This window comes from Haliotis asinina, chromosome 13 (assembly GCF_037392515.1).
Source record: "Haliotis asinina isolate JCU_RB_2024 chromosome 13, JCU_Hal_asi_v2, whole genome shotgun sequence".
NCBI lineage: Eukaryota > Metazoa > Mollusca > Gastropoda > Lepetellida > Haliotidae > Haliotis > Haliotis asinina.
The window spans coordinates 46,489,923-46,514,966 of NC_090292.1; the positions used below are offsets into that span (position 1 = coordinate 46,489,923).

At 39.0% G+C, this 25,044-nt stretch overlaps 1 protein-coding gene across 3 annotated transcripts in view; it reads left to right on the forward strand.

Annotated features, from left to right (window-relative positions):
• Positions 1-1,899: 1,899 nt before the first annotated feature.
• The window catches only part of LOC137259921 (uncharacterized), a 41,584-nt gene continuing 18,439 nt past the window's right edge, over positions 1,900-25,044 (forward strand). For 2 of the 3 annotated variants that reach the window (XR_010954718.1, XM_067797565.1), the window contains exons 1-6: positions 1,900-1,958; positions 10,711-10,883; positions 11,536-11,698; positions 12,510-12,598; positions 13,061-13,295; positions 15,332-15,607. Coding sequence is in view for 2 of the 3 variants with exons in the window: in XM_067797565.1 (XP_067653666.1) it covers positions 1,910-1,958; positions 10,711-10,883; positions 11,536-11,698; positions 12,510-12,598; positions 13,061-13,295; positions 15,332-15,607 (985 nt within the window). In the remaining variant the exon portion in view is untranslated. Of the gene's footprint in view, positions 1,959-2,371; positions 2,405-10,710; positions 10,884-11,535; positions 11,699-12,509; positions 12,599-13,060; positions 13,296-15,331; positions 15,608-25,044 lie in introns of those variants that run through there. The other variant, XM_067797566.1, reaches the window with a different exon arrangement.

A 25,044-nucleotide genomic window follows, 5' to 3' on the forward strand; every position in this document is an offset into this window, starting at 1 on the left:
TGGTTGACACATATCATCGTGAAACCGGAACTGTCTCAATATATGAACAGACACGGTGGTGTTCGCAATATGGCCTTTATTTATACTCATGTAGAAAAAACCCTGAAACAAATAAAACATCCTTTAAGTACAACGTAAGTATATGCTGATAGATAATATCAGTCATTAATACAATCTGTGTATATATATAACCATTTACAGAATATCATCATTGCTGAGCCATTTCATACACATTGCCTCAATACTTAATTGATAGCAGATTCCATATACTAGTATACTTTAATTCATACATAGAACACAAATATCTATGCACACATCATATCACATGGAGAAACAAACTAATATCGTACATTGAATATATCAAGTAATCATTACATAATGCGTTAAATACACTGAACCCACCAAGTATGTGGACCTGGGTCTGCTGACTGAAAGACACTACAGCTGCACGAGCAATACAGCTACATCTGCACAAATAAATGAAACATATATACACACTGTGCAGACTAATCGAATGGCAGCAACAACAATGCAAACAAGTACGTTTAGGAATTGTTGATCAATGGGAAACACTTATAATATATTTATTGGTAAAACCCTGCTTCATTCTTACATGCATTCGTTCATTTACACATTAAACATTCGTACATTTACACATAACGTACACATTCACTCATCACGCATTTACACATCGTACATGTATATCACTTACCGAATTATTTACCATTTGTAAATAATTAAACTCATGGTTTATTGCAATCTGCAAAACAACTAATTATCACAAACTACTCAATACCTACAATATGACAAAGCAGCCAAATTATCAAAGCATATATACACTGTACGCATGACATGAATATGTACAACCATAAAAAGTATTGAAAGAGACTAACCTCTGGAAATGATCCCGACAGCTCCAATAAACTAAATGTCCAAATCAAATCATCCAAATGTGCTTTGTGACCAGTAGAAATGTTAAAACTCAACTGCTAATAGACAACAAACTTTAAACAGGGGACAGCTAGTAAGCTGACAAAGTTTATGACAAAGGGACGCTAAGTGGCGCGCTTGGGTTGGCTATTGTGTGGCAGTGCTCAGGGTAATTGTAAGCTGAGAGAAAGGGGTTAGAGAAACTGGAGAGTGAAGTATATAGTGTTTAAAAATATGCTAAACTGAATATCTAATTCAGTTAAAACTAAAGAATAAAAACGCAGAATATTTACAAATATTTCATCCTGTCACAATCGGTTACAGATTGCGCAGATCGATGCTCATACTGTTGATCACTGGACTGTCTGGTCCAGACTTGGGGAGTACTGCACTTTACCGGGTGCACTTTTTCAGATTAATTATAGCGCCCTAACCCTAACCCTAAAGCATAAGGATCGTAAAGGGTGCCTAACCCTAACCGTAAGGATCGTAAAATGAGCCCAACCCTAACCCCAAACCTATTGATCGTAAAGGGTGCCTAACCCTAACCCCAAACTCTAACCCTAAGGTTAGTAAAGGGTGCCTAACCCTAAACCTAAGGATCTCAAAGGGTGCTGCGCCCGGAAAACTGAATTCTAGCCCAGACTTGATTACTTACAGCCCATTTAGCTGGAATGTCATTGGGTGCGGCGTAATACAAAACTCACTCACTGCTTACACTGTGTCATAAATTTGACAAGAAAGATCAAATTTCCCGCGAAAACATGTAGCCGCAGCAAACCTCAAGGGACGTAACTCCTCAGATCTCGACCATCGAACATATATCACACATCTATCAATTACTAAAAATGTACCTTACATAGATTACCAAATATAAAAGTTACGATAAATTGCAGAATCATAAACTGGTTTGCATATATATTTTGTTTTGATCAGATTGAAGTCCACCGTTTTCTGCGGGCCATGTAAACAAAGGAAAATGGCGATTCAGGAAATAAGAATGTCAACAAAAAGACTTCTGCAGTCAGGTAGGACAAACTCTGAGATCTATTGTCTGTAAATATGTAAAATTGTCGCAATGGTTACCAGACCGGTTTTGTGTTGGACCGAAATTTTCAGTTTTTAACTTGGTAAGGACGGTGTGTTCGCCTGATACAATACAGGAAGTGATGACGGATGTTATTAACTTTATCAGTTTATGAATGCGTAAAATGTTAAAAGTTTCACACGCATCAATCAGATCCCGAAACAAAGTCTGCTATTGTTACTTGAGTATCAGATGATCCGATAGAATCCCATGTGAGAGGGAAGGGAGGTATTTTTGGAAAAACGAGATTTACAGTGATCACAGGCCTGTTACATAAGTGCGCAGATAACGAACAACCATTCGTCTTATCACACCGTTGCTTATCTCATTGTGGCCGCTGCAGAGAGACTTGAATCAGCATTATGTGGAAAGGAATTTTACACCCAGGTTTGTTTTCAGAATGTCTGTATATTTATGTTTTGTAAAATGCGTTTTAAAAAATACTTTAAATCAAGGTCTTCCTTGAGAATACAGTACCTCAAACTTTAAAAACATGCCATAATACTCTTTTTGTAGTTTTACGTAATTGTAGGTTCTCAGGGTTATGTAAGGGTTAGGTTAGGTTAGTTTTAAGCTATATTTAAGCAATATTTCAGTATAGGAATATTGTGTTCTTAAATGATAATCAAGTCTGGAACATACAATTCAAAGATCAATATCATGAGCACTGGGATAATATGAATCGTGAACCAACTCCACAAACTGACTACTCAGTTCCATTCAGATGTATCTAATACACTGATCCATCACGATTTGCTGAACATCTTTTAAACGTGATTTGCTGAACGTCTTTTTTTAACCCACATCCATGTTGCAAGTATACCTGCTGTTAGGAGTGTGAGCTTAGGTTTAGTTTTAGACAGAGTCCATATAACTATTGTCACTATCAGGATTGTAAATGACTGCCGGCATTTGGCATTTTATATATATTTTCAGCTGACTTATGTTTAATCTTCATTTCTGTTGCAAACATTGTGGCACATGTTCACAACTCATTCAGTGTGATCGCAGAAATCCCAAATGTCTCGTTTGATCTGGAAATTGAAGCAACTCTCAATTATCATGCTATTGCTTTTTTCTCAATACGGTGCACGGTACAAGCGATGGTCATATGACAACTTACAAATCTAAATAGTTTTATTATTAATTATTTAGGGATTGCATTCAAATCTTAGTAATATCATCAGGTTTTTAACAAAAACAACCTGAAAATTCTATTTATTTTGATACAAGGTAGCAATAATGAAACACAATAATGTTTTGTTGCCTCAAAGTATACCACATAATTTTCTGCTGTATGTAGTGTGAAGTTGCATAATTCATCATTATATTCATTTTCTGTGGTATTTTTAGGTTGGAAAACCATGCAAATGACCTTAGTTGATGATGTATGGCTTGATTTGTGGTAGATGCAATGGCAGTAGGGGCAGTGTTCACGAATAGTGTCTGACCCTCTGACATTAAATCCGGCAGATTTGCCAACGGTCAGACAGAAGTCCCTAACCTGCTGGTGCCAGTGTTTGACTGAATACATCACAATAACTTTGTCTGAAGCTTTGTTATTTGTGGCATGTGACACTTGTGCACTGTTTATAAATTTATGTTTAAAATGTTTGTCATTATATAATGTTAATTTCAATGCTAATTATGAGAAATGTTAAATCTGAAATGTGTGTTTAATTTTATTCAGTGGGTCCTGTGAATTTTCAGTGGGTCAGAGAGATATCTGAAACTTACAGGACCCATTGTCCTGTTACTTTGAAACACCATTCGTGAACACTGTAGGGGTCATACTAGTTTTAATATGTTCGAGAATTTACTGAAAAGATGAATACTTTAATATTTCTGTGATAAGACATGACATTTCAATGAAATAAATTTTCAAGAGCTATGAATGTATTTTACGGGCTGCGATAATACTAGTGAGTTCCATTATAATCTGTGGCTCCTGTGAAAATGTTCCCCAGCGATCACACATCTTCACATCATGAGAAATGGGATGAAATGGCCGATTAACAATTTTCCTGTCGTGCTCAGACTTATTGTGCTGTAAACTAGCCAGTTTCAGTGCAGATCATAGTAAGTGTTCACTGTGCATATGTGTACCCTAACCAATTTTTTTGTCGATGATTGCTCGTTGGTACTGAATCAGTCATCAGTTGTGAGATTTCAACCAGTTTCCAACACTACTTATCACTGTATGCAGTGTTGTGTCATTCAGTGGTGTGTCATTCAGTGTTGTGTCATTCAGTGGTGTCCCAGGAACTACTCATGATTGACTGATCCATTGTTTGACAGGAAAGTGCAATGCCCCACATGTTCCTAGCCCTTGCTACCATGGTAACAGTGTATTTTTAGTCATGTTACTGAGCTATTGTCATGGAAGACAGGTTCTCTGATTCCCCTCTTACCTTCTGTCACTATTACTAGACATTACTGGACTCAGTGTGATGATGGTGATGATGATGATGATGATGATGATGATGATACGATAATGATGATGGCGATGATGATGACGGTGGTGGTGGTGATGATGATGATGATGATGATGATGATGATGATGGTGATGATGACGGGTGGTGGTGATGATGATGATGGCGGTGGTGATGGCGATGATGATGATGATGACGGTGGTGGTGATGATGATGATGATGATGATGACGATGATGATGACGGTGGTGGTGGTGATGATGATGATGATGATGATGATGATGATGATGATGATGATGATTACAGTGTGTATTTTTGGTCATGTTACTGAAATACTGTGAACAAATCTTAAACAAAGATTATCTCCAGTCATGGCAATCATCTTTACAAGACAACTGAGTAAGCGTACTTGTTATAAACATTTTAAATATCTGTTAACGGTAGAGAAATACTTATTATGTAATGAGCTTCCTCAGTATTTAAAAACTATATTTGCTAGCATCCTCGATATCTCCAGGGTATACGTTCCGATAAGTCTCCACTATACCCTGGACGCATCTACGGCTCTGCCCAATAAATTTATTACCTCCCTTGGCTGTCTTTTTATCCAATCAGGTGTTTACGGTGGGAAGTTGAGCGAACCAATCACAACTCGCTTTCGTTTTTTAAAATTATCTAACTTGGCAACAGAAACCATGCAAAGGTTCTCTGGAAGGGGTAAAGGAGATCTTGCATATGTTGTTTTAAAGTTTCGGACCTGTCAGATTGAGCAAACCTTCGCAGTTGCAACCGCTACCTTTGACACTGGCAAGCTCGGTTATAAAGGGGCCTAGCTGATTGGCTACTGTGAGAAGACAGAGCCAGCAAAGGGAGGTAATAAACTTATTGGGCAGAGTCATAGATGTGTCCAGGGTATAGTGGAGACTTATCAGAACGTATACCCTGGAGATATCAAGAAAGATTTGCTAGATTCAGTTGTTGTAATTTTTAACTAGCTGTGGAAAGGGGCAGATATCCTGATAGTGATATTAACTACATTGAAAGATACTGTCTATTTTGTAAATCTAACAGTATTTTATTAACTGAAGATGAATACTCTAGTATCAGGAATAAATATATTAAGAAATATTTTAGTAACTTCCCCACAATTATGTATTTTATATCTTTTCTACAAAGTGAAAATATGGATATGATAAGAAATGCATGTTTATTCTTACATCATGTAAACAAGAGACACAAACCGTACATACTGTGAAATGTGCTGATGTGTGACACATTACCATGATTGTATTCAGGGTCGATGACCTGTTTCTGAATTAAAAATGTCTGTCTGTCTGTCTGTAAGTCTAAAACTCATTCGTTGATTCCCCCTCTATCCTGCTATCACAACACTGGACTCTATGTGATTGTGATGAGTGAGTGAGTGAGTTTAGTTTTACGCCGCACTCAGCAATATTCCAGCTATATGACGGCGGTCTGTAAATAATCGAGACTGGACCCGACAATCCAGTGATCAACAACATGAGTAGCGATCTGCGCAACTGGGAACCGATGACATGTGTCAACCAAGTCAGCGAGCCTGACCACCCGATCCCGTTAGTTGCCTCTTACAAGCATAGTCGCCTTTTATGGCAAGCATGGGTTGCTGAAGGCCTATCCTACCCAGGGACCTTCATGGGTCTGATTGTGATGATGATTATGATGATGATTGCGGTATGTATATATACTTAAACTAGGCATGTTACTGAAAGTGAAACACTGAGATGTAAAAGGTATTCATTGATTCCCCCTCTTCCCATCCTCAATAATCTCCAGAGTAATTTCTATGTTGTGATAAGTTTTCACTATACCCTGGATGCATATACAGCCCTTTGCTGGCTCCACATTCTCACAATAGCCAGTCAGCTATGACACCATTACAATGAAACCAGCCACTGTCAACAAAGATAGTGGTCTGAATTTTGAAGGTCTGTTTGCAGTGTGAATTGGATTTTTTGACAAGTCTGAAACTTTAAAAAAATCTATGCAAGAACTCCTACCTCTTTCAGAGTACCTCTATGTAGGGTTTAATTGGTTATGTGTACTCTTCAAAAACAGGGTTTTTTTATTTTCGATTGAAAGTATTTAGGAGATTTATCGGAGTCAATCAATGTTGATATGATAATATTGATTGTTTTGAGAGTGCATCACCATTTGGACTTCCTCACAACCATAGCTATTTGGAATGTAGTCACTTTTGAAAAATGACTGGTGTATGGCATGTAATTTGCATGTGTATGATTTTCATTTTAAAACAAATGGCTGGAAACAAACAAATAACTAACTAATAAATAAACTAACAAATGTGTGATGCAGATGAGTATGAAAATTAATGTTCTAAGTGATTTCTCGACCTTTTTGAAAAATCGTCAGAATCAAGAATGGGACCCCATGCACATGTATGGGATACTGCATTGTGCACGTGCATATCATGCATTGTGTTTAGGGGTGGTAATAGAGGGAACTGGTGGTGCGTTCATAAGATGTCTGTACTTGAAACGTTTGTCAACGTTTACACTTCCTATCCAAATTGAAATATCAGGTTCCCCTACTTTTTTTGAAGAGTATAATTTAAGAAACAAAATTGTATTGTGATTGGTATGTTCAATTTCCCAGTGTGGACATGTGATTGGATAAAAAATCATAAATAATTATATGTGTCCTCAAAGGCCAGTTTTCATAGGAAATGTACCTGATGCTTTGAAAGTTCAAGTATTATTTAGAATAACAAATTTTCTATATTATGATCTTATCTCATTTACCGAAATGGACCGAACCTTAGCTTTCGTACTGAAGTACGTCACCATTACTGTGTAGGTTTACTTCCTGGAGGTTAAGTGCCACTTCAGCTCCTTGATTGGGCTCATTGTGATGGTGGGGTTCATTGTATCCGGTACAATTTTTAACGGTTCCTGTCACCCATGTTGGCCTCTGACAACAACAATGTTGTTGTCACGTGTGGCAATAGTCACCAGTGTAGCCAGTGTGAGAAATAGTTTTCAGATTTTGCTACCCAGTGGTGCTAGCTATGTCTGAAACTTCCTAGTCCAAAACCTGAATGTAGACACAGGTTCCATCATTACGTTATAATACACCTTCAGCTCTTGCAAGATTATGGACTGATAAAATCAATCATCGTATAATATGATGAACAGTTTTGTCAGTCCATAATCTTGCAAGAGCTGAAAGTGTATTATACCTTATTAAGTCAGAGAAAGTGATATATTTACAGTGTTAAATTTGGGTGAAATTTTGAGTGGGTCCAAATTGATGAAAATAATGTTTCTGGACCCCCTTCAGTGTTAAACAGATGGGCAGATGTAAAATAGAGGGGGTCCTCTCTGAATTTGATGAGTCAAAACACTCCAAAACCCTCTCTTGAGCCAACACTGAATTTACAAAATGACCCCATGAAAATTCACTAGCTAGTTGGGCCCGTGATGGTGGAGATTTACTTGCCCCATTAGATTTTTACTAACCATGGACTAGTGGGCCAAACTTCATCGCTGTCATATATGAAATAATAATTCTACCAAAATTCATTATTAATTATAACCAGTACAAGCAATACATTAGCATTCAGATATTAGGAAAATATATATAGAATATTAATTTCATCATGTGTCAGTAATAGCTTAGAGAAAATCTCCATTTAAAAGTAGTCACACTAGAAAAATACTATTGCAAAAGGTATAAGTTATAACTACACAATTTCACAGATGTTCCAGATAAATCCTAGCCTAAGCCAATCAGAATTTCACAAGACATGACAAACAAGTATACATGAATGAGGTGAGCAGAATTCCAGCTCAACCCCTGGGTCTCTGAGGGCCTTTCCTGCGAGCAACCGTCCCTACACAGACAGTCAAAATACCAGACTCCACACTATATAGATGTGAGCACACACACACACATATATATAGTTTTTAACAACAATGGACAGATAGAGAAACAGTAGTACTTCCTTCTGCAGTTCATGTGATGACAGACACAGCCAGGGGGGTTGACCAATAAAGACCATAAATGTCATACAGAGTAATTAATGGAAGTGACAAAGAGGAACAAGGTAGCTGACAAAACACTGTACACTGTGGTAGTGATAAAAATTAAGAATGCAGATTAAATAATAACAAATAAGTCTCATATGGCTTGGTTGAATAGTTTAGGGATTTTAGAAACATTTGGGTGATGGCTGACCTGAATTACACTATAACATATGTGGAACATAGCCTTTTGTGACAACAACTAACAAGCAATGTTACAAGACTCATCTCTGTCGTTTACAGGAGCGTTGCCCGTAACAACTTATAAAAATCACATCGCTGTCACTGTCAAGTGCGACAGTGACCAATATTGTATCAACACTCATAGATGTCGTATTGTTTAAATGTTGCCAAGTGTGACAATAACCAACAGTGTATCAGCTCTCAGTTTCACAGCTGTCGTGTAGTTAGAATGTTGCCGAGTTTATCAGTAGCCAACAGTGTAACATAACTCTCATAGCTTTTGTATAGTTGGAATGTTGCCAAGTTTGTCCATAGCCAACAAGCAGTGTGGTATCTTCCCAAATCTTCCGACTGTCAGACGAGTAATTACCAGATTAGTCATGGTTGGTTAATCAAGCATTATTTACCTGTTTACCTTTCAGTAAAATGGAACAGACCACAACAAAAAAAACTTAGGAAGTCCCAGGAAAGTTTTAATAAACTTTGCTCTTTTATTATTTACATATCAAATGATCAAATGTAAAATATGGTGATTTGATGATTTTACGTCTTTATGGGTAATGTAAGCACCAACTTTAAATGTTAATTACATATCTTGTTGAGAAATGTAAGTACCAACTTTATTATTTAACAAAAGTATAGCTCTATTTACTATTTACATGTATGTCAGTCAGTAACGGAGTATTTTATCCAATAATTATAGCACTATTCACTTTACATGCACTGTTTACATATCAGTCACAATCACCATCACAGTTCAGTAGTTTTAGCCACGTTTCAAGAGATGTCCTTGGGTGAAGGGCAAAGACAAGTGTATCCAATGCGGGCATGTATGGTGTAGAGTTGATTCCAGAGATGAGGACAGTAGGAAAATGTACCGTCCATGTAGATTGTGTCACCTTCAGCCAGGCATCTCAGCTGCTCATCAGTTGAAAAGACGATGATCTAGTCCTCCTCGCCATCTTCACAGAGAAGAAACCTGCTATCTCTGGTTGTGGTCCACTGTCCTAAGTGAGCATCAGCCAGTTTAAAAGATTTGGGACCGAGAGTTAGTGTTTGAGATCAGAAACCACATCTAACATCGATTATCGGAGGACTTGTTTTGAACAATTATTGATTATAATTAAAATATATGAAAACTTAAAGCAAATATTAATTTTAAGGGTACTCTCACCAGTTTTTTTCCTAAGTAATGTTTTTATAATTAATACTGTGGTGCAGTGAAATGTACGCATGAAAGAAAGACTCCAAACAATAAACAATAAAAGTGGTTAGAATGTTACAATGCACATAGCTTCATGACATGCACGATTATTGAGGACATGAAGGTCCAGGGTAGAATAGGCTTCAGCAACCCATGCTTGCCATAAAAGGTGACTGTCTTTGTCGTAAGAGGCGACTAACGGGATCGAGTGGTCAAACTCGCTGACTTGGTTGACACATGTCATCGGTTCCCAATTGCGCAGATCGATGCTCATGTTGTTGATCACTGTATTGTCTGGTCCAGTCTTGATTATTTACAGACTGCCGCCATATAGCTGGAATATTGCTGAGTGCAGCATAAAACTAAACTCACTCACTCATGACATGCACATTTGTTTATGAATATTTGCAGGGATAGAAATGCTTTATTTCCCAGCTGGATATTGGTTATTTTGAATTCTTTGCCGACATGTTTTTATAATTTACCATGATATTTAATGAAATAATAACTTGATTTTAGTCATGATATGGTTGAAATGTTGCCAACTTAACAATAAATATTAACTCACTTGGGCATTGAGTGAGTGAGTTTTAGTTTTATGCCATTTTCAGCAATATAAACGTGATAATAGCGGGGTACCAAAAATGTCTCTTCAATCATTATACCCATGTGGGTAATCGTATGCGGGTCTTCGGTGTGACGGCCAAACACTTCAACCATTAGTGTACTTCTAGTCTGAACTCTAATGTCCTGAAGGTGTTTGTTGAGTGTGTAGCAAGTGTTTGATGTTGCAGTGGTGCTGGTGATGCTGGTGACTGGCTGTCTGGGAGAACAACATCCTACATGTCAGCTGTGGAAGAGGATGGCACAGCAGCTGTCTAACGAACCCGGGAAACAGATGTCTTGTTTTGCCAACGACACGCACCCTTGCACCAGTCTGCGATGTTCTGGGACATACAAGTACACTGTAAGTTACCATAACACTTTTGCTTATTTGACACTGTAGGATACCACGACACTGTAGGATACGAGGACGATGTAGGTTACCATGACACTGTAGGTTACCACGACACTGAAAGTCACTATGACTCTTTTCGATGTGTCTGTAGTAGACGTTGACATGTTTGTCACTGAAGTATCTATGGTGCTGTTCTATGTCTGTTATAGTCATGGCTGTGTGTGTTGTACCCACTGAAGTATCTATGGTGGCTGTTCCTATGTCTGTTGTGATCATGTCTATGTGTTGTACCCACTGAAGTATCTATGGTGGCTGTTCCTATGTCTGTTGTAATCGTGTCTATGTGTCGTACCCACTGAAGTATCTGTGGTGGCTGTTCCTATGTCTGTTGTAATCGTGTCTATGTGTTGTACCCACTGAAGTATCTATGGCGCCTGTTCCTATGTCTGTTGTAATCGTGTCTATGTGTTGTACCCACTGAAGTATCTATGGTGGCTGTTCCTATGTCTGTTATAGTCTTGTCTGTGTGTGTTGTAACCACTGAGGTATCTGTGGTGACTGTTCCTATGTCTGTTGTAATCGTGTCACTGTGTTGTATCCACTTAAGTATCTGTGGTGGCTGTTCCTATGTCTGTTGTAATCATGTCTGTGTATGTTGTAGTCCTTCATGCCGGACTCTGCAAACATCGAGGTGGACTACTGCTTTGGGATGAGGCTGAATCACTGTGACAACCCTGTCTCCATGGACATCTACCTGGTGGTGCCCAACAGGAACATGAGCTACAACAAGAGGATTTCCCACAACACGCAGATCCAGATGCCTGGTGAGACAACACATTGTATTAATGTCAAGACATTTCAACATGACCTACAAGAGCTGGTTTAAAGTCAAGTCATTTTCACGTGACCTACCAGAGCTGGTTTAATGTGAAGTTTTTTTCATGTGACATACCAGGGCTGGGTTTAATGTCAAGTCCTTTCATGTAACATACCAGAGCTGATTTTAATGTCAAGTCATTTTATATGACATACCACTACCAGAGCTGATTTTAATGTCAAATCATTTCATGTAATACACCAGAGCTGATTTTAATGTCAAGTCCTTTCAAGTGACATACCATAGCTGATTTTAAAGTCAAGTCATTTTCACGTGACCTACCAGAGCTGGTTTAATGTGAAGTTTTTTTCATGTGACATACCAGGGCTGGGTTTAATGTCAAGTCATTTCATGTAACATACCAGAGCTGATTTTAATGTCAAGTCATTTTATATGACATACCACTACCAGAGCTGATTTTAATGTCAAATCATTTCATGTAATACACCAGAGCTGATTTTAATGTCAAGTCCTTTCAAGTGACATACCATAGCTGATTTTAATGTCAAGTCATTTCAAGTGACATACCATAGATGGCTTGCTTGCTTAGTTGACACATGTCATCTGTTTCCAATGCGCAGGTCAATGCTTCTGCTGTTGATCACTGGATTGCCTGGTCCAGGCTCGTTTATTTACAGACAGCCAGCATATACCTGGAATTTTGCCGAGTGCTGCTCAAAACTAAACTAACTCACTCTCTCACCGTAACTGCAAAGATGATTGGAATTCAAGATGTGATTGTCAGTATTGTGTTTCAGGATTGTCATTCCACCTGAAGAGTCTAGGAACTGTGGATGTGTTCCTGTACTTCTACATGTTGAGGAACGCCTCCAACATCAACATGTCGGTACGTAACACATTGTATCACTCACTCACTCACTCACTCACTCACATTGTATCTATGTGGGGAATGGAACCCAGATCTTCAGCCATCACACCGCCCTCACAATGGTGATGTGAGCCCCATTTTCTGGTGTCCCCTGCCGTGTGTCCCCTGCTGGAATAAAAAGAAAAAAAAAAGCGGCATAAAACCAAACTCACTCACTCACAATGGTGAAAATAGCCGCAGTTCATGTTTGTTGTAAGACGCAACTAACGGTATTGTCACCATATCCGATGCATGGATCGATGCTCATGCTGTTGATCACTGGATTTTCTGGTCCAGGCTTAATAATTTACAGACCGCCACCATATAGCTGGAATATCGCTGAATGTGGTGTTAAAGAACAAACCACCCAATCATTAGAGCTGACAATCACCCTGTCTGAGACAACACATTGACCTCCCTCATGGCCATTCTGTGTTTCAGATTACAGCTAAATTTAGGATAACATCTTTCATGCATACAATCATGTGGCCGCCATCACTGCAGAAGGAGATTGTCCCCATGGAGAGAATCCCTGTGCCCCCCTGTATGAATGGTACCACCCCATCCCCTGCCACTGCACTGCCAATGGGAAGCTGTCATCCCCCGAGATGGATCGCTCCAACATATGCCCCAGGAGTGTCCTCAACTCCCTACACTCCACATGTCAGAAAGAATGGTACGTTGTTTTTTTTTGTGGTGAAGGTCAAGCTTTCTTGTAATCTCTACTTTGTATGATAATTGAAGCAATCTTTCGTTGCGTCTGATTTTGATATGGTAGTGTGTCCAGTTAAACACATGAATATATAAGTTGATGAATGTGATTGGGTGTTCAGACTCCCAATCTATGCAATATGTCATCATATCCTAATTATGTAGATCAATGCTCATTATGTTGATACCAGGATTCTCTGGTTCAGATTCATGTATGTACTGACTGCTGCCATGTATCTGGAATATTACTGAGTGCAAGGTCAACAACAAACCAACTTCCTGTTTCATCTGACGTCCATGTTCATCACACTTGACATTATCTGTTTTTATTTACTTTCTTTAATTTGTATGTTTTTGCCATGTTTTCGAAACAAAATGTTTTGGGACCATGGCCTTAAAACGGTAATAAATGCAAACTTGATCATGTCACTATTTTGCAGGAATAATACCGATGTGATGTAAAGTCCAACTCAATTTATTCAAATTTCTTTTTCTGTCTCATGTTACTGACCACTGTACCAATTCTGTTTGGACGTTCCTTTCCTGATGTTCCTGTACAGCATTCTTCTGTCCTCAGATGTGTTCTCAAGTTTGTGTATGTTCATTGTTTAACTTTAACACTGTACTAAAGCTATGGGACAATGACGAGTAAGTAATGGAGTTTGGGCCAGATAAAGCATTAATCAACACAGTGAGCATCAATCTACTCTATTATGACAAGATTGCCTGTGAACCAAGTCAGCCAGAATGACCAACAGATTTCAACAGATTGGATATTGAAGACAAAATGTCACTCTGATCTTAACAAGTTCTGAACTTCCTATTCCTGTCTTATGTTCCTTTGAAGTGTTCAAACATTCCGGTTCCTTGTTCCAGGACAGTTTTTATTTTTTCTGTACACTATTCGTCTATGTGTTCTTCTATGTCCCTATGTTGTATTCAATATTCAGAAGTTCCTGTCACACATCCCTGTGCAATGTTCTTATTTCATATACAATGCTCTTATGTCATATACAATGCTCTTATTTCATGTACAGTGTTCAACAGTTTCTGTAATGTACCCAAATCTTGTACAACGGTCTTATGTTCTGTTCAGTGCTCAGAAGTTCCTGCCCATGTTCTTGTACAACGGTCTTACCTTCTGTTCAGTGCTCAGAAGTTCCTGCCCATGTTCTTGTACAACGGTCTTACGTTCTGTTTAGTGCTCAGAAGTTCCTGCCCATGTTCTTGTACAACGGTCTTACGTTCTGTTCCGTGCTCAGAAGTTCCTGCCCATGTTCTTGTACAATGTTCTTATGTTCTGTTTAGTGCTCAGAAGTTCCTGCCCATGTTCTTGTACAACGGTCTTACGTTCTGTTCAGTGCTCAGAAGTTCCTGCCCATGTTCTTGTACAACGGTCTTACGTTCTGTTTAGTGCTCAGAAGTTCCTGCCCATGTTCTTGTACAATGTTCTTATGTTCTGTTCAGTGTCCAGAAGTTCCTGTGTATGTTCTTGAAACATTAGTTGAGCCTGTGCAGTAAACACATTTGTGACAAGTAGGCGGGGCAGGGAATGTAGATGAATACAATTGGTTGGTACAGGTACATGAGGTAGATCAGGGATTAAACATGTGCAATACACACTGACCGTGGTGTGAACTCAGTACTGCTTCTGTTAGTACGTGTCCAATAGTATGATATAACACAATTCGCATGAGGAAATTGAAGTTTTCAATATTTAGACGACTACCTGTTTCCCTCCTGTTTCAAATTAAATGTTCCGGAGGGCGTTCCCATATATGCAAATTGGGGTCATTTGGCCAGTGTTTTTATTTCCAGTACAATGTTCTTGTTCCTTGTTAAATTTAAAAGTTCGTGTTCAATGTTCCTTCACGCTAATCTTGTACAGTGTTCTGTTCTGTGCATGTTTCGGAAGCTCCAGTTCTCTGTGCCTAAACAATCTTCATAAGCCCTGAGCAAATTTCCTTTTCCATCTTATAAAATGCAGATTCTGTCTTCCAGCATCAGTCACCTACAACCACACCTGTCACGAGAACACGTTTCACTGCAGTCCCGAAGAAGCATGCAACCTCGCAACACAAAAATGTATCTGTCGGTCCAACTTCCTTTATGACGCCAAGAAAAGAAGATGTGTGTCCAAGAACCGTATCGGCATGAGGTGTTCCTTCCCCACCCAGTGTGGCCCTAATGAGGACTGTATTAAGGGCAGATGTAACTGCAAAATCGGCTACTCTTTCTCAGTCTTTCAAGAAGTCTGCTACCCGAAAGTTCCTGAGGGTGAGTTGTTTTGCTTTTTACAGTCATCCCTCGTCTTAACGTGGGTCTTGGGGTCCACAGATGACCCCCACATTATTAGACATCCGCTTATAGTACCTATTACATAATGTGGAACAAAGGCCAAGTAAAATCGTATTTTCCACAGACATAACAAAACTGCTATTTCGTATATTCCGTGATTGAAATAATTTTTCAACTGAACCTGACAGCCAGGCAGGTGGCCCATAAATGTTGCCTGCCCATCTTGAAAGTTGCCTGCCCACCTTTTTAACTTACTTTTTTGCAATAACTTACAAAAAAGGCGCCATTTTGTAACAAGTACAAACGAGTAAGTAACCCTCTCTTTGATTGGTTCTTATTGAACCATGTGACTACAATCCAATCATAGCGTAGCTTACTAAGCCAACCAGTTTTAGTGTCCTGTTGCTATCGTCACTGGCTGAAGAGTTATCCATGTATAATTATGGAATATGCTCGTAGCTTTCATTGATCTTTCTTAAATCAAAATATAACATGACAATTAAAATGGCATGATCGTCCTGATAGCGAAGTGAAAGTAGGTCAACCTTAAAAATTTCAACCATACAATCGGGCTGGTGGAGAGAATTTCCAGGCAGCCCCACTCAAAATTTATCGGCCACAAGCAGTCGGGCAGGCCGTTATTTCAATCACTGCGTATGTTGTATCATTGAAGGTGAAAATAAACAAACTTTGAACATGACATATATTTTATATATATATATGTACGGGAAACTTGCAATCAACAATCACTAGACATGTTAACTAAATTGTTGTTCCTGTTATGCTACCTATTACTCAACTAAGCTGGAAATAGCGATCAGCTGTGCACAGATGTTTGGGTCCAATATACTGGTGATTCAGGTAAAAACGATCCATTAATATTACATCAAAGAACCTCTAATCCATTATCAGAATATTTTATATATTTAGTAGTTATTGTAACAGATATAGTATATATTGCTATCGGATTAGTATATGCATGTTTTCTGCAAACATACTTAGCATAACAATGAACACAGGCCGTTACCTGTCTGGATACATTTTATGTAGAAGGCAGTCTGACAAGTCACTGCTGACTTTCAGGGTGGATTGCAACTGTGATCAGTAGAGGACGTAACGTGTACGCGAGACGGTCTCCCATTACGTGTACAAGTGACTACATGAGAGGGGGTCACTCATACGCGTGACTGCCTGATCACAGACAGGGAAATTCTGCATGTCACACAAAAACGCATCTAAAAGTGTTATTTATGAAAATAATTAAAGAAAATTTGCTATGGTTGTTGACTGATGGTCACGTTATTGGATGACGTGAATGAAAGCATAAAAAGAGGAAATTAAATTGTCAAAAAATGACAAAAAAGTGCAAAATTTGAGCAAAAATTGATGATATTTAACAGAGAATTTCACCTATGTACATATTTTTCAGAAACTTAAATTTAGTATTTTCTGAAAGCTCATTCATCGTAGATTCATAATATATATGCAGCTTCCGATGCACACCAACGCACACCTGTTTGTTATTGTGTTGAAACATGTTTACTTTCTTCGAAACTGCGCGAACCGTCTCGCGTAGAAGTGACTGGGTTACCGTGTCATTAATGGGAGGTAACTGATGCCTGACTAAATTGCTCAGTCAAAACATCCGTCTTGCGTCTTGGACTGTCCGAAGCATACGTAATTTAAATGGCGATATTTTTCTTGCGTTACAACAATGAGGATATAATAAATTATAACAAAATCACGAATAACATTTTTTCATGCGGAATACTCTCTTTGTTGGAAGTATAATCATTGGAAAACACGACCACTTCTACCGATGTAAAAACAGTTTTACGTTTTATGTTTGCTGCTATAGCAGTAGATTTTAGACTTTTGACGACAATTTTCACCTGTGTGCACATTTCACACAAACATGATCTTTATATTTTCTGAAAGCTTGTTCCATGCAGATTTACCTCGTATAAGTACTTGTTCGTGTACACGAATGCACATAGGTGTACAATCGCGATGAAACACATCTACTTTCCACCCACCGCTCGGCACAGACACACAAACGGCCTCACAATTTCATTACGCGTACGAGAGACGCTTCCCAGAAGCACGAACAAAAGTAGTCAGTTTCTGACGGCAATTTTCACCTATGTGCAAATTTCACACAAACATGATCTTTGTATTTTCTGAAAGCTTGTTCCATGCAGATTTACCTCGTGTAAGTACTTGTTCGTGTACACGAATGCACATAGGTGTACAATCGCGATGAAACACATCTACTTTCCACCCACCGCTCGGCACAGACACACAAATGGCCTCACAATTTCATTACGCGTACGAGAGACGCTACCCAGAAGCACGAACAAAAGTAGTCAGTTTTTGACGGCAATTTTCACCTATGTGCACATTTCACACAAACATGATCTTTGTATTTTCTGAAAGCTTGTTCCATGCAGATTTACCTCGTATAAGTACTTGTTCGTGTACACGAATGCACATAGGTGTACAATCGCGATGAAACACATCTACTTTCCACCCACCGCTCGGCACAGACACACAAACGGCCTCACAATTTCGTTACGCGTACGAGAGACGTTACCCAGAAGCACGAACAAAAGTAGTCAGTTTTTGACGGCAACTTTCACCTATGTGCACATTTCACACAAACATGATCTTTGTATTTTCTGAAAGCTTGTTCCATGCAGATTTACCTCGTATAAGTACTTGTTCGTGTACACGAATGCACATAGGTGTACAATCGCGATGAAACACATCTACTTTCCACCCACCGCTCGGCACAGACACACAAACGGCCTTACAATTTCGCTACGCATACGAGAGACGCTACCCAGAAGCACGAACAAAAGTAGTCAGTTTTTGACGGCAATTTTCACCTATGTGCACATTTCACACAAACATGATCTTTGTATTTTCTGAAAGCTTGTTCCATGCAGATTTACCTCGTATAAGTACTTGTTCGTGTACACGAATGCACATAGGTGTACAATCGCGATGAAACACATCTACTTTCCACCCACCGCTCGGCACAGACACACAAACGGCCTCACAATTTCGTTACGCGTACGAGAGACGTTACCCAGAAGCACGAACAAAAGTAGTCAGTTTTTGACGGCAATTTTCACCTATGTGCACATTTCACACAAACATGATCTTTGTATTTTCTGAAAGCTTGTTCCATGCAGATTTACCTCGTATAAGTACTTGTTCGTGTACACGAATGCACATAGGTGTACAATCGCGATGAAACACATCTACTTTCCACCCACCGCTCGGCACAGACACACAAACGGCCTCACAATTTCGCTACGCGTACGAGAGACGCTACCCAGAAGCACGAACAAAAGTAGTCAGTTTTTGACAGCAATTTTCACCTATGTGCACATTTCACACAAACATGATCTTTGTATTTTCTGAAAGCTTGTTCCATGCAGATTTACCTTGTATAAGTACTTGTTCGTGTACACGAATGCACATAGGTGTACAATCGCGATGAAACACATCTACTTTCCACCCACCGCTCGGAACAGTCACACAAACGGCCTCACAATTTCGTTACGTGTACGAGAGACGCTACCCAGAAGCACGAACAAAAGTAGTCAGTTTTTGACGGCAATTTTCACCTATGTGCACATTTCACACAAACATGATCTTTATATTTTCTGAAAGCTTGTTCCATGCAGATTTACCTCGTATAAGTACTTGTTCGTGTACACGAATGCACATAGGTGTACAATCGCGATGAAACACATCTACTTTCCACCCACCGCTCGGCACAGACACACAAACGGCCTCACAATTTCGTTACGCGTACGAGAGACGCTACCCAGAAGCACGAACAAAAGTAGTCAGTTTTTGACGGCAATTTTCACCTATGTGCACATTTCACACAAACATGATCTTTGTATTTTCTGAAAGCTTGTTCCATGCAGATTTACCTCGTATAAGTACTTGTTCGTGTACACGAATGCACATAGGTGTACAATCGCGATGAAACACATCTACTTTCCTGCTATTGGCCACAGACACACACACCGACCTCACAACATCAACAGACGTTCGAGAGGCAAAAGTAGTCGGTTTTGACGACGATTTTCACATGTGTGCCAGTTTCATAGAAACATTAACTTAACATGTTCTGAAAGCATATTCAATGCAGATTTACACCATACAAGTACTCGTTCATGTACACGAACGCGCATAGGTGTGGCATCGCGTTGAAACACATCTACTTTCCTCCCACTGCTCGTCAGACACTCAAACCTTAGTCACAATCTCGTTACGGCTACGAGAGACGCCTTTGGCCACGGGAGCAGACCCGGTGCTCAATATGTTCACTCGCATCAAGTGGTACGTAAATTCGGAGGACTGCATGACCTTTAATAGTTTAAACAAAATGTATTCTTGAACACACTGCATGCAGGAATTACCACTCATTTCCTTAAGTTTTATGTCATTGTCATCAACACGTAATATTATAGAAATACGATTTCTCGACTTTTAAACAGATGACATGAATGTGATAAAAAAAGTGTTATTTAGACGGAGATTTATGTATTCATATATATTGTTTCCAGTCTAAGTAAACTTAGCCTCAGTACTTTTCCTTAGGCTCCACTACTGAGTCTAACAAAACCTTATGGGAGGTCGCGTCAGGTAACCTTTGGGACTTACCAATCAGAACCCAGCTTTCCAAATCGCGAAAGTGGACATTCGCACACACCTTTTGAACTTTTTATCTCGAAAAGGTTCGTACCCGAACGATTCCGAATGTTATTTAGCGTATGATCGCTTCTGGGTGATTCACACGGCGCACATTACAACCATGACAACAGAGTAAACTGTCTCCGAAAACAGTGTTTTGGCAATATTCAAGGGATCTCATCTTGCGGAAATATTAGCCAATGGTAACCATGTCAACAGAAACCCCAAAGCGTATATACCGCAGGTCAAATATCTGTATTTTCTGCGGATTGTTGTTTGTGGAGAGATCTGTGCCCCTAAGTAGTAGCCGTTGTCTGATTGGTTAAATCTATATAACCGTCTCGCTATTGATTGGACGGTCATAGGTCGCTCAAAGGTTGCCTGATGCGACCTTCTGCTAGGGTTTGTTAAACTCAGTGGTGGAGTGTAAGGAATAACATTGAGACTGAGTTTACTTAGACTGACATTGTTTCAAAGCTGTATTATTACAGCAATAAATCAGTCGAGTCATCCCTGTTACACACGGAAGATGCCACTTCCCTGAGCAGATTTTGCTCACCTACATATCAACTGAATTTTTGTCACAACTGAATAAACATGATTCTGTCTTTTACCAGCTTAACAACACCAAACAAAATAGTTAGCATTTAATTGTGCGTTTTTAAGTTTACCACGGACGATAAAGGCATCGTAAGCAGGAAACTGCACCGTGACTGGCCGTGTCCACAAGACAGCCGTGTCATCTGTCTGCAAATATGCTGTCTCCAAACCCAATAAATGGGTATCCAGTCTCCTACCTGTGTATTCAGGGCTAATCAACTGCAGTCATAAACTATGCCTGACTGCATCCTCTTCATTCCGGCTTAATCATTGCTGGAAAACAGTGTCGTGTGTGATATTGCATAATCTGTGTGAAATATATTTGTGTTTCATTCTGTCAGGGGACAAATACAATTCGCCGTACTGAAGAATTTTGAACATGCACCTGTGTCCGAGAATATATAACTATTTCCATAGTTATACTAAATACATATAAAACATTCAGTGAAAGGTTACGTAATTATGACAAATAATGCAAAACTCCCTGGTATACACATATTTCTTCATTCTGCAGATGATGGCTGAAAAGGCTGTCTAAACCAACATGCTGGACTGTACCTGGGTCTGGTTGTCTTCCCCTGTCCATGCTGTCGTCCAGGAAGGAAACCCTTCCTATTTCACGCATATTCATAGAATATATATTTCTGTGTTGTCCTTTGAATGTATTGTTTTTATCTATGCATACTATTTAAGCCATCTACCAAAATAAAAGAGAGGAAAGCCGATGATAGCTTTGACAACGACGCACAGCACTTTCAAGTACTCTTCTAAGATAATCAGTACAAGAATAACTCCTTCATACCAAAACAGAACACTTTGAAAAACACTATTTCATTAGGCAATAAAAATCTGTTCATAAGTCGTCGATCAGTAATGCTATGGACAATATTTTGAGTTTGTAATCATGTGGAACAGTTTTACTCCTTTCTTCATCATGAATATGTCATCTCATTATCACGTGAGCGATCGTTATCACGTGATCAGTTCAATCGGAATGAAGTAAGAAAACGCTATTTTGCCCACCTCCATGCGACTTGAATATTTGTCACCACAAAATAAACATTTCTATGGCCTTTCACAGATTATCAAACACAAACAGGAAACGGAATGCATGTAATTAGCATTTAATTACGTGTTTTCAAGCTATCATAAAATATACCTCGGACGACAAAGGCACCGTAAACAGGAAATTACACAATCGCCCCCCCGTGTCCACCAGATAGCCATGTAAACTGTCTGCAAACTCTGAAGTAACGTGCTGTACTGCATCACACCTGTTGCCGGTCTCCACCTGTATATTCAATGATACCCAACTACAGTAATTAACTATGTCTGGCCGCGTTCGGCCTAGTCTTCACTCCAGTGTCCCGTGTGTGATACAATAAGTTGCGTAATCCAAATGAAAGTTAATTGTGTTGCATTCGGCCAAAAAGATGAACCAAGACAAGCACAATTCGCCGCACTGATGTATTTCAAATATGTACCTGTGTTTCATAACCATAGTTGTACTACATACATCTCAAACATTCAGTGAAAGCTTCATACATTTTCGTTTTTATAACAAATAATGCGATGTTCCCTGGAATGTGCGTGTCCCCTCATTCTGCCGTTCCCAGTCCAACGCAGCATGCAGGATTGTACACGGGGCTGGTTGTCTTCCACTGGCCATGCTGTCTTCCAGGAACGAAAACCTTTTCTGTTTCAAGCATATACAAAGAATATGTGTAAACAAGAAAGTCCCAGTTTTTACATGAAGTGGATCTGGTAAAGTGTGTTGTTAGTTTTGTTGTAGAAAAGGTATGTGTGCAAATACGTATGTATTCGATCTAATTGAAATTACCTGTATGTGTACAGGGTAAGTGAAACAACACATTCTTACCTTAATATACTGTGCACACTGAAGGGGATGGAGGAATGATGTCTTCCAGGATGAGGGATGTTACGCAAATCGCCGACATGATGCACAATTCTTCAGAAAATGATGATTTGTAGAGTTAACATGAGCTTACCGAATGCGTAATGTATCCGCCAGGTCATGTGGAGTTTGATCGAAAGAGGGGGCGAAAGATATTACAACCTGCAGGCGGCGTTAAGTTTGCGTATTTAAATGTGTATTTTCGTACTTTTTTCTTTTCGAAATTATGTCACAAAGTGTGATTTCTGTTTTTAAATGCCTTTATCAAATCATGTCAATTTCCGAAGGCATAAATTAGGTTCAAGTTACTTATATGCATTTTCATGATCAACAAGTCATCATTCGCAAGCTGTATAACAGTTGCAAAAATGTGCATATTCTTACCTAAAATTATTCAGATATTTCTCACCAAAGTCAATGTTATATTTCATACATTTTGTTAAAGTATTCACATTGTAGCAGGCTTGTTGTCGGTAACTTGCGTAACTGACAGCTGTCTATGCTACTGGCATCACCCCATGCCGCTAAAAGCCTGATGGAGTATACACTCCAGTGTTTGTACTGACCGCTCCGACCACAACTTAATGGTCAAATATTCACGCCTGTACACGCTGTCAAATTAGACAGATGTAGATGTGGAGGCTTAACCACGTACATTACTGGTTATTACTCAACTTTTCCGACAACACACGGCCAAAGCAATTAGAATCTCGAAAGCTATCTGCCAAAATTGAGTAATATCTCGGTGCCATAACTTTTCAAAAGATAGACAAAGCGTCGTCTCCATTTTAGGGAAACTGGTTATACCGTACAAGCAGAGGGTTCAGCTATATAAGCACCAGGGTCTGAAACATACATCAGTCTGACCCTGGAACCCTTCTGTTTGTATCAAGGTAAGCCATAGTTACTTTATACTTTGCTCTTTTCATATTTTTGCTTAAAATGCGCCTTACTTGAATAATGAACCTAGTTCTGCACTTTATCAAAGTCATGTTCTAATCTTGTACCTTGGCCGCGTGGTTATGATTAATGTAATTTGGTATCATTACTACGGTAGTTCTGTATGCCGTCACTTTGTAGTTCTGTATTCCGACACTTTGTAAGATCTGTATGCTGTCACTTTGTAAGACTAACATAGTTATAACTTAAACACACAATTCGGCTGTATGACAGATATGGTTTACAAGTTAGGCTTCTATTATTTTTTAAAACTATCGCAATATGTGTCCTGGAAGTTTTTTCGTTAACAATGTATATACATGCGTTCTGTAATTTAGAATATGTGCAGGTTGCACGCTGTGAGAATGTGTTTTAAGTCGCCACTCTGGCACTGATTGTAATCTTCATATGTGTAGAATTCGTCTTTTCAAATATAATGGAAAATGTTGAATAACATGAAGCGCTAGTTCTACCCATACTTTCCGGCGTCAGTTCACTGTTCAGTTTCATGTACAATTCCTGCCTGACAGACAGAGTTATTAGTTCACTTCAGTTGAGATGTTTTACCATCGCATATTGTCGAAACCAAAAACCAAGTCAGCGCAAGTATATGTTTTAGATTGTGACTAGTTGCTTTCGTAGATATTGTAATTTTAGGTAACTGAGTTAACATTGTGACTGCATATATGTTCAGAAGAAATACTTGAACGTTAAATTATTCTGACCAAATGCGTACAGCATTAGCAAAGCCTAAGTGAATATATATTTTCCATTTGATATACGCTATTGTCCTTCACTATCGTGAGTTATTAACTCGGAACATCTCCGGTAAATAGCAATCATTTGGAAGCTACGAAATTTAGTCTATGTGTATTGTAGATCAGTTCGTAAAGAACCAGGGTTTTTCAGATTTCCAAACTTACAGATATATTCTTCATAACTTTCTATATTTATCCTGCTAACAGTTTAGTCGTATAATATTTTTAGTGAGTTGTTTACTTTGTCAGTTTAAAGCACATCAGTGGATTTAATGAATAAAGGCTAACGCTGTAGAATCTGTGCAGCAACGCAACTGTCACGGTTCATTAGCATGCCGCCACACTGGTCTGCACAGCTACTACGCGGATAGATTGTTTACTTGTGACGTACCGTACCGTAGTCAGTCTCAGTGCTCTCTAATTATCAGTCACATAGGCCTTCATTTATATAGCTGTGTGTCAGTCAATATTCTGAACTGGTCCAGAGA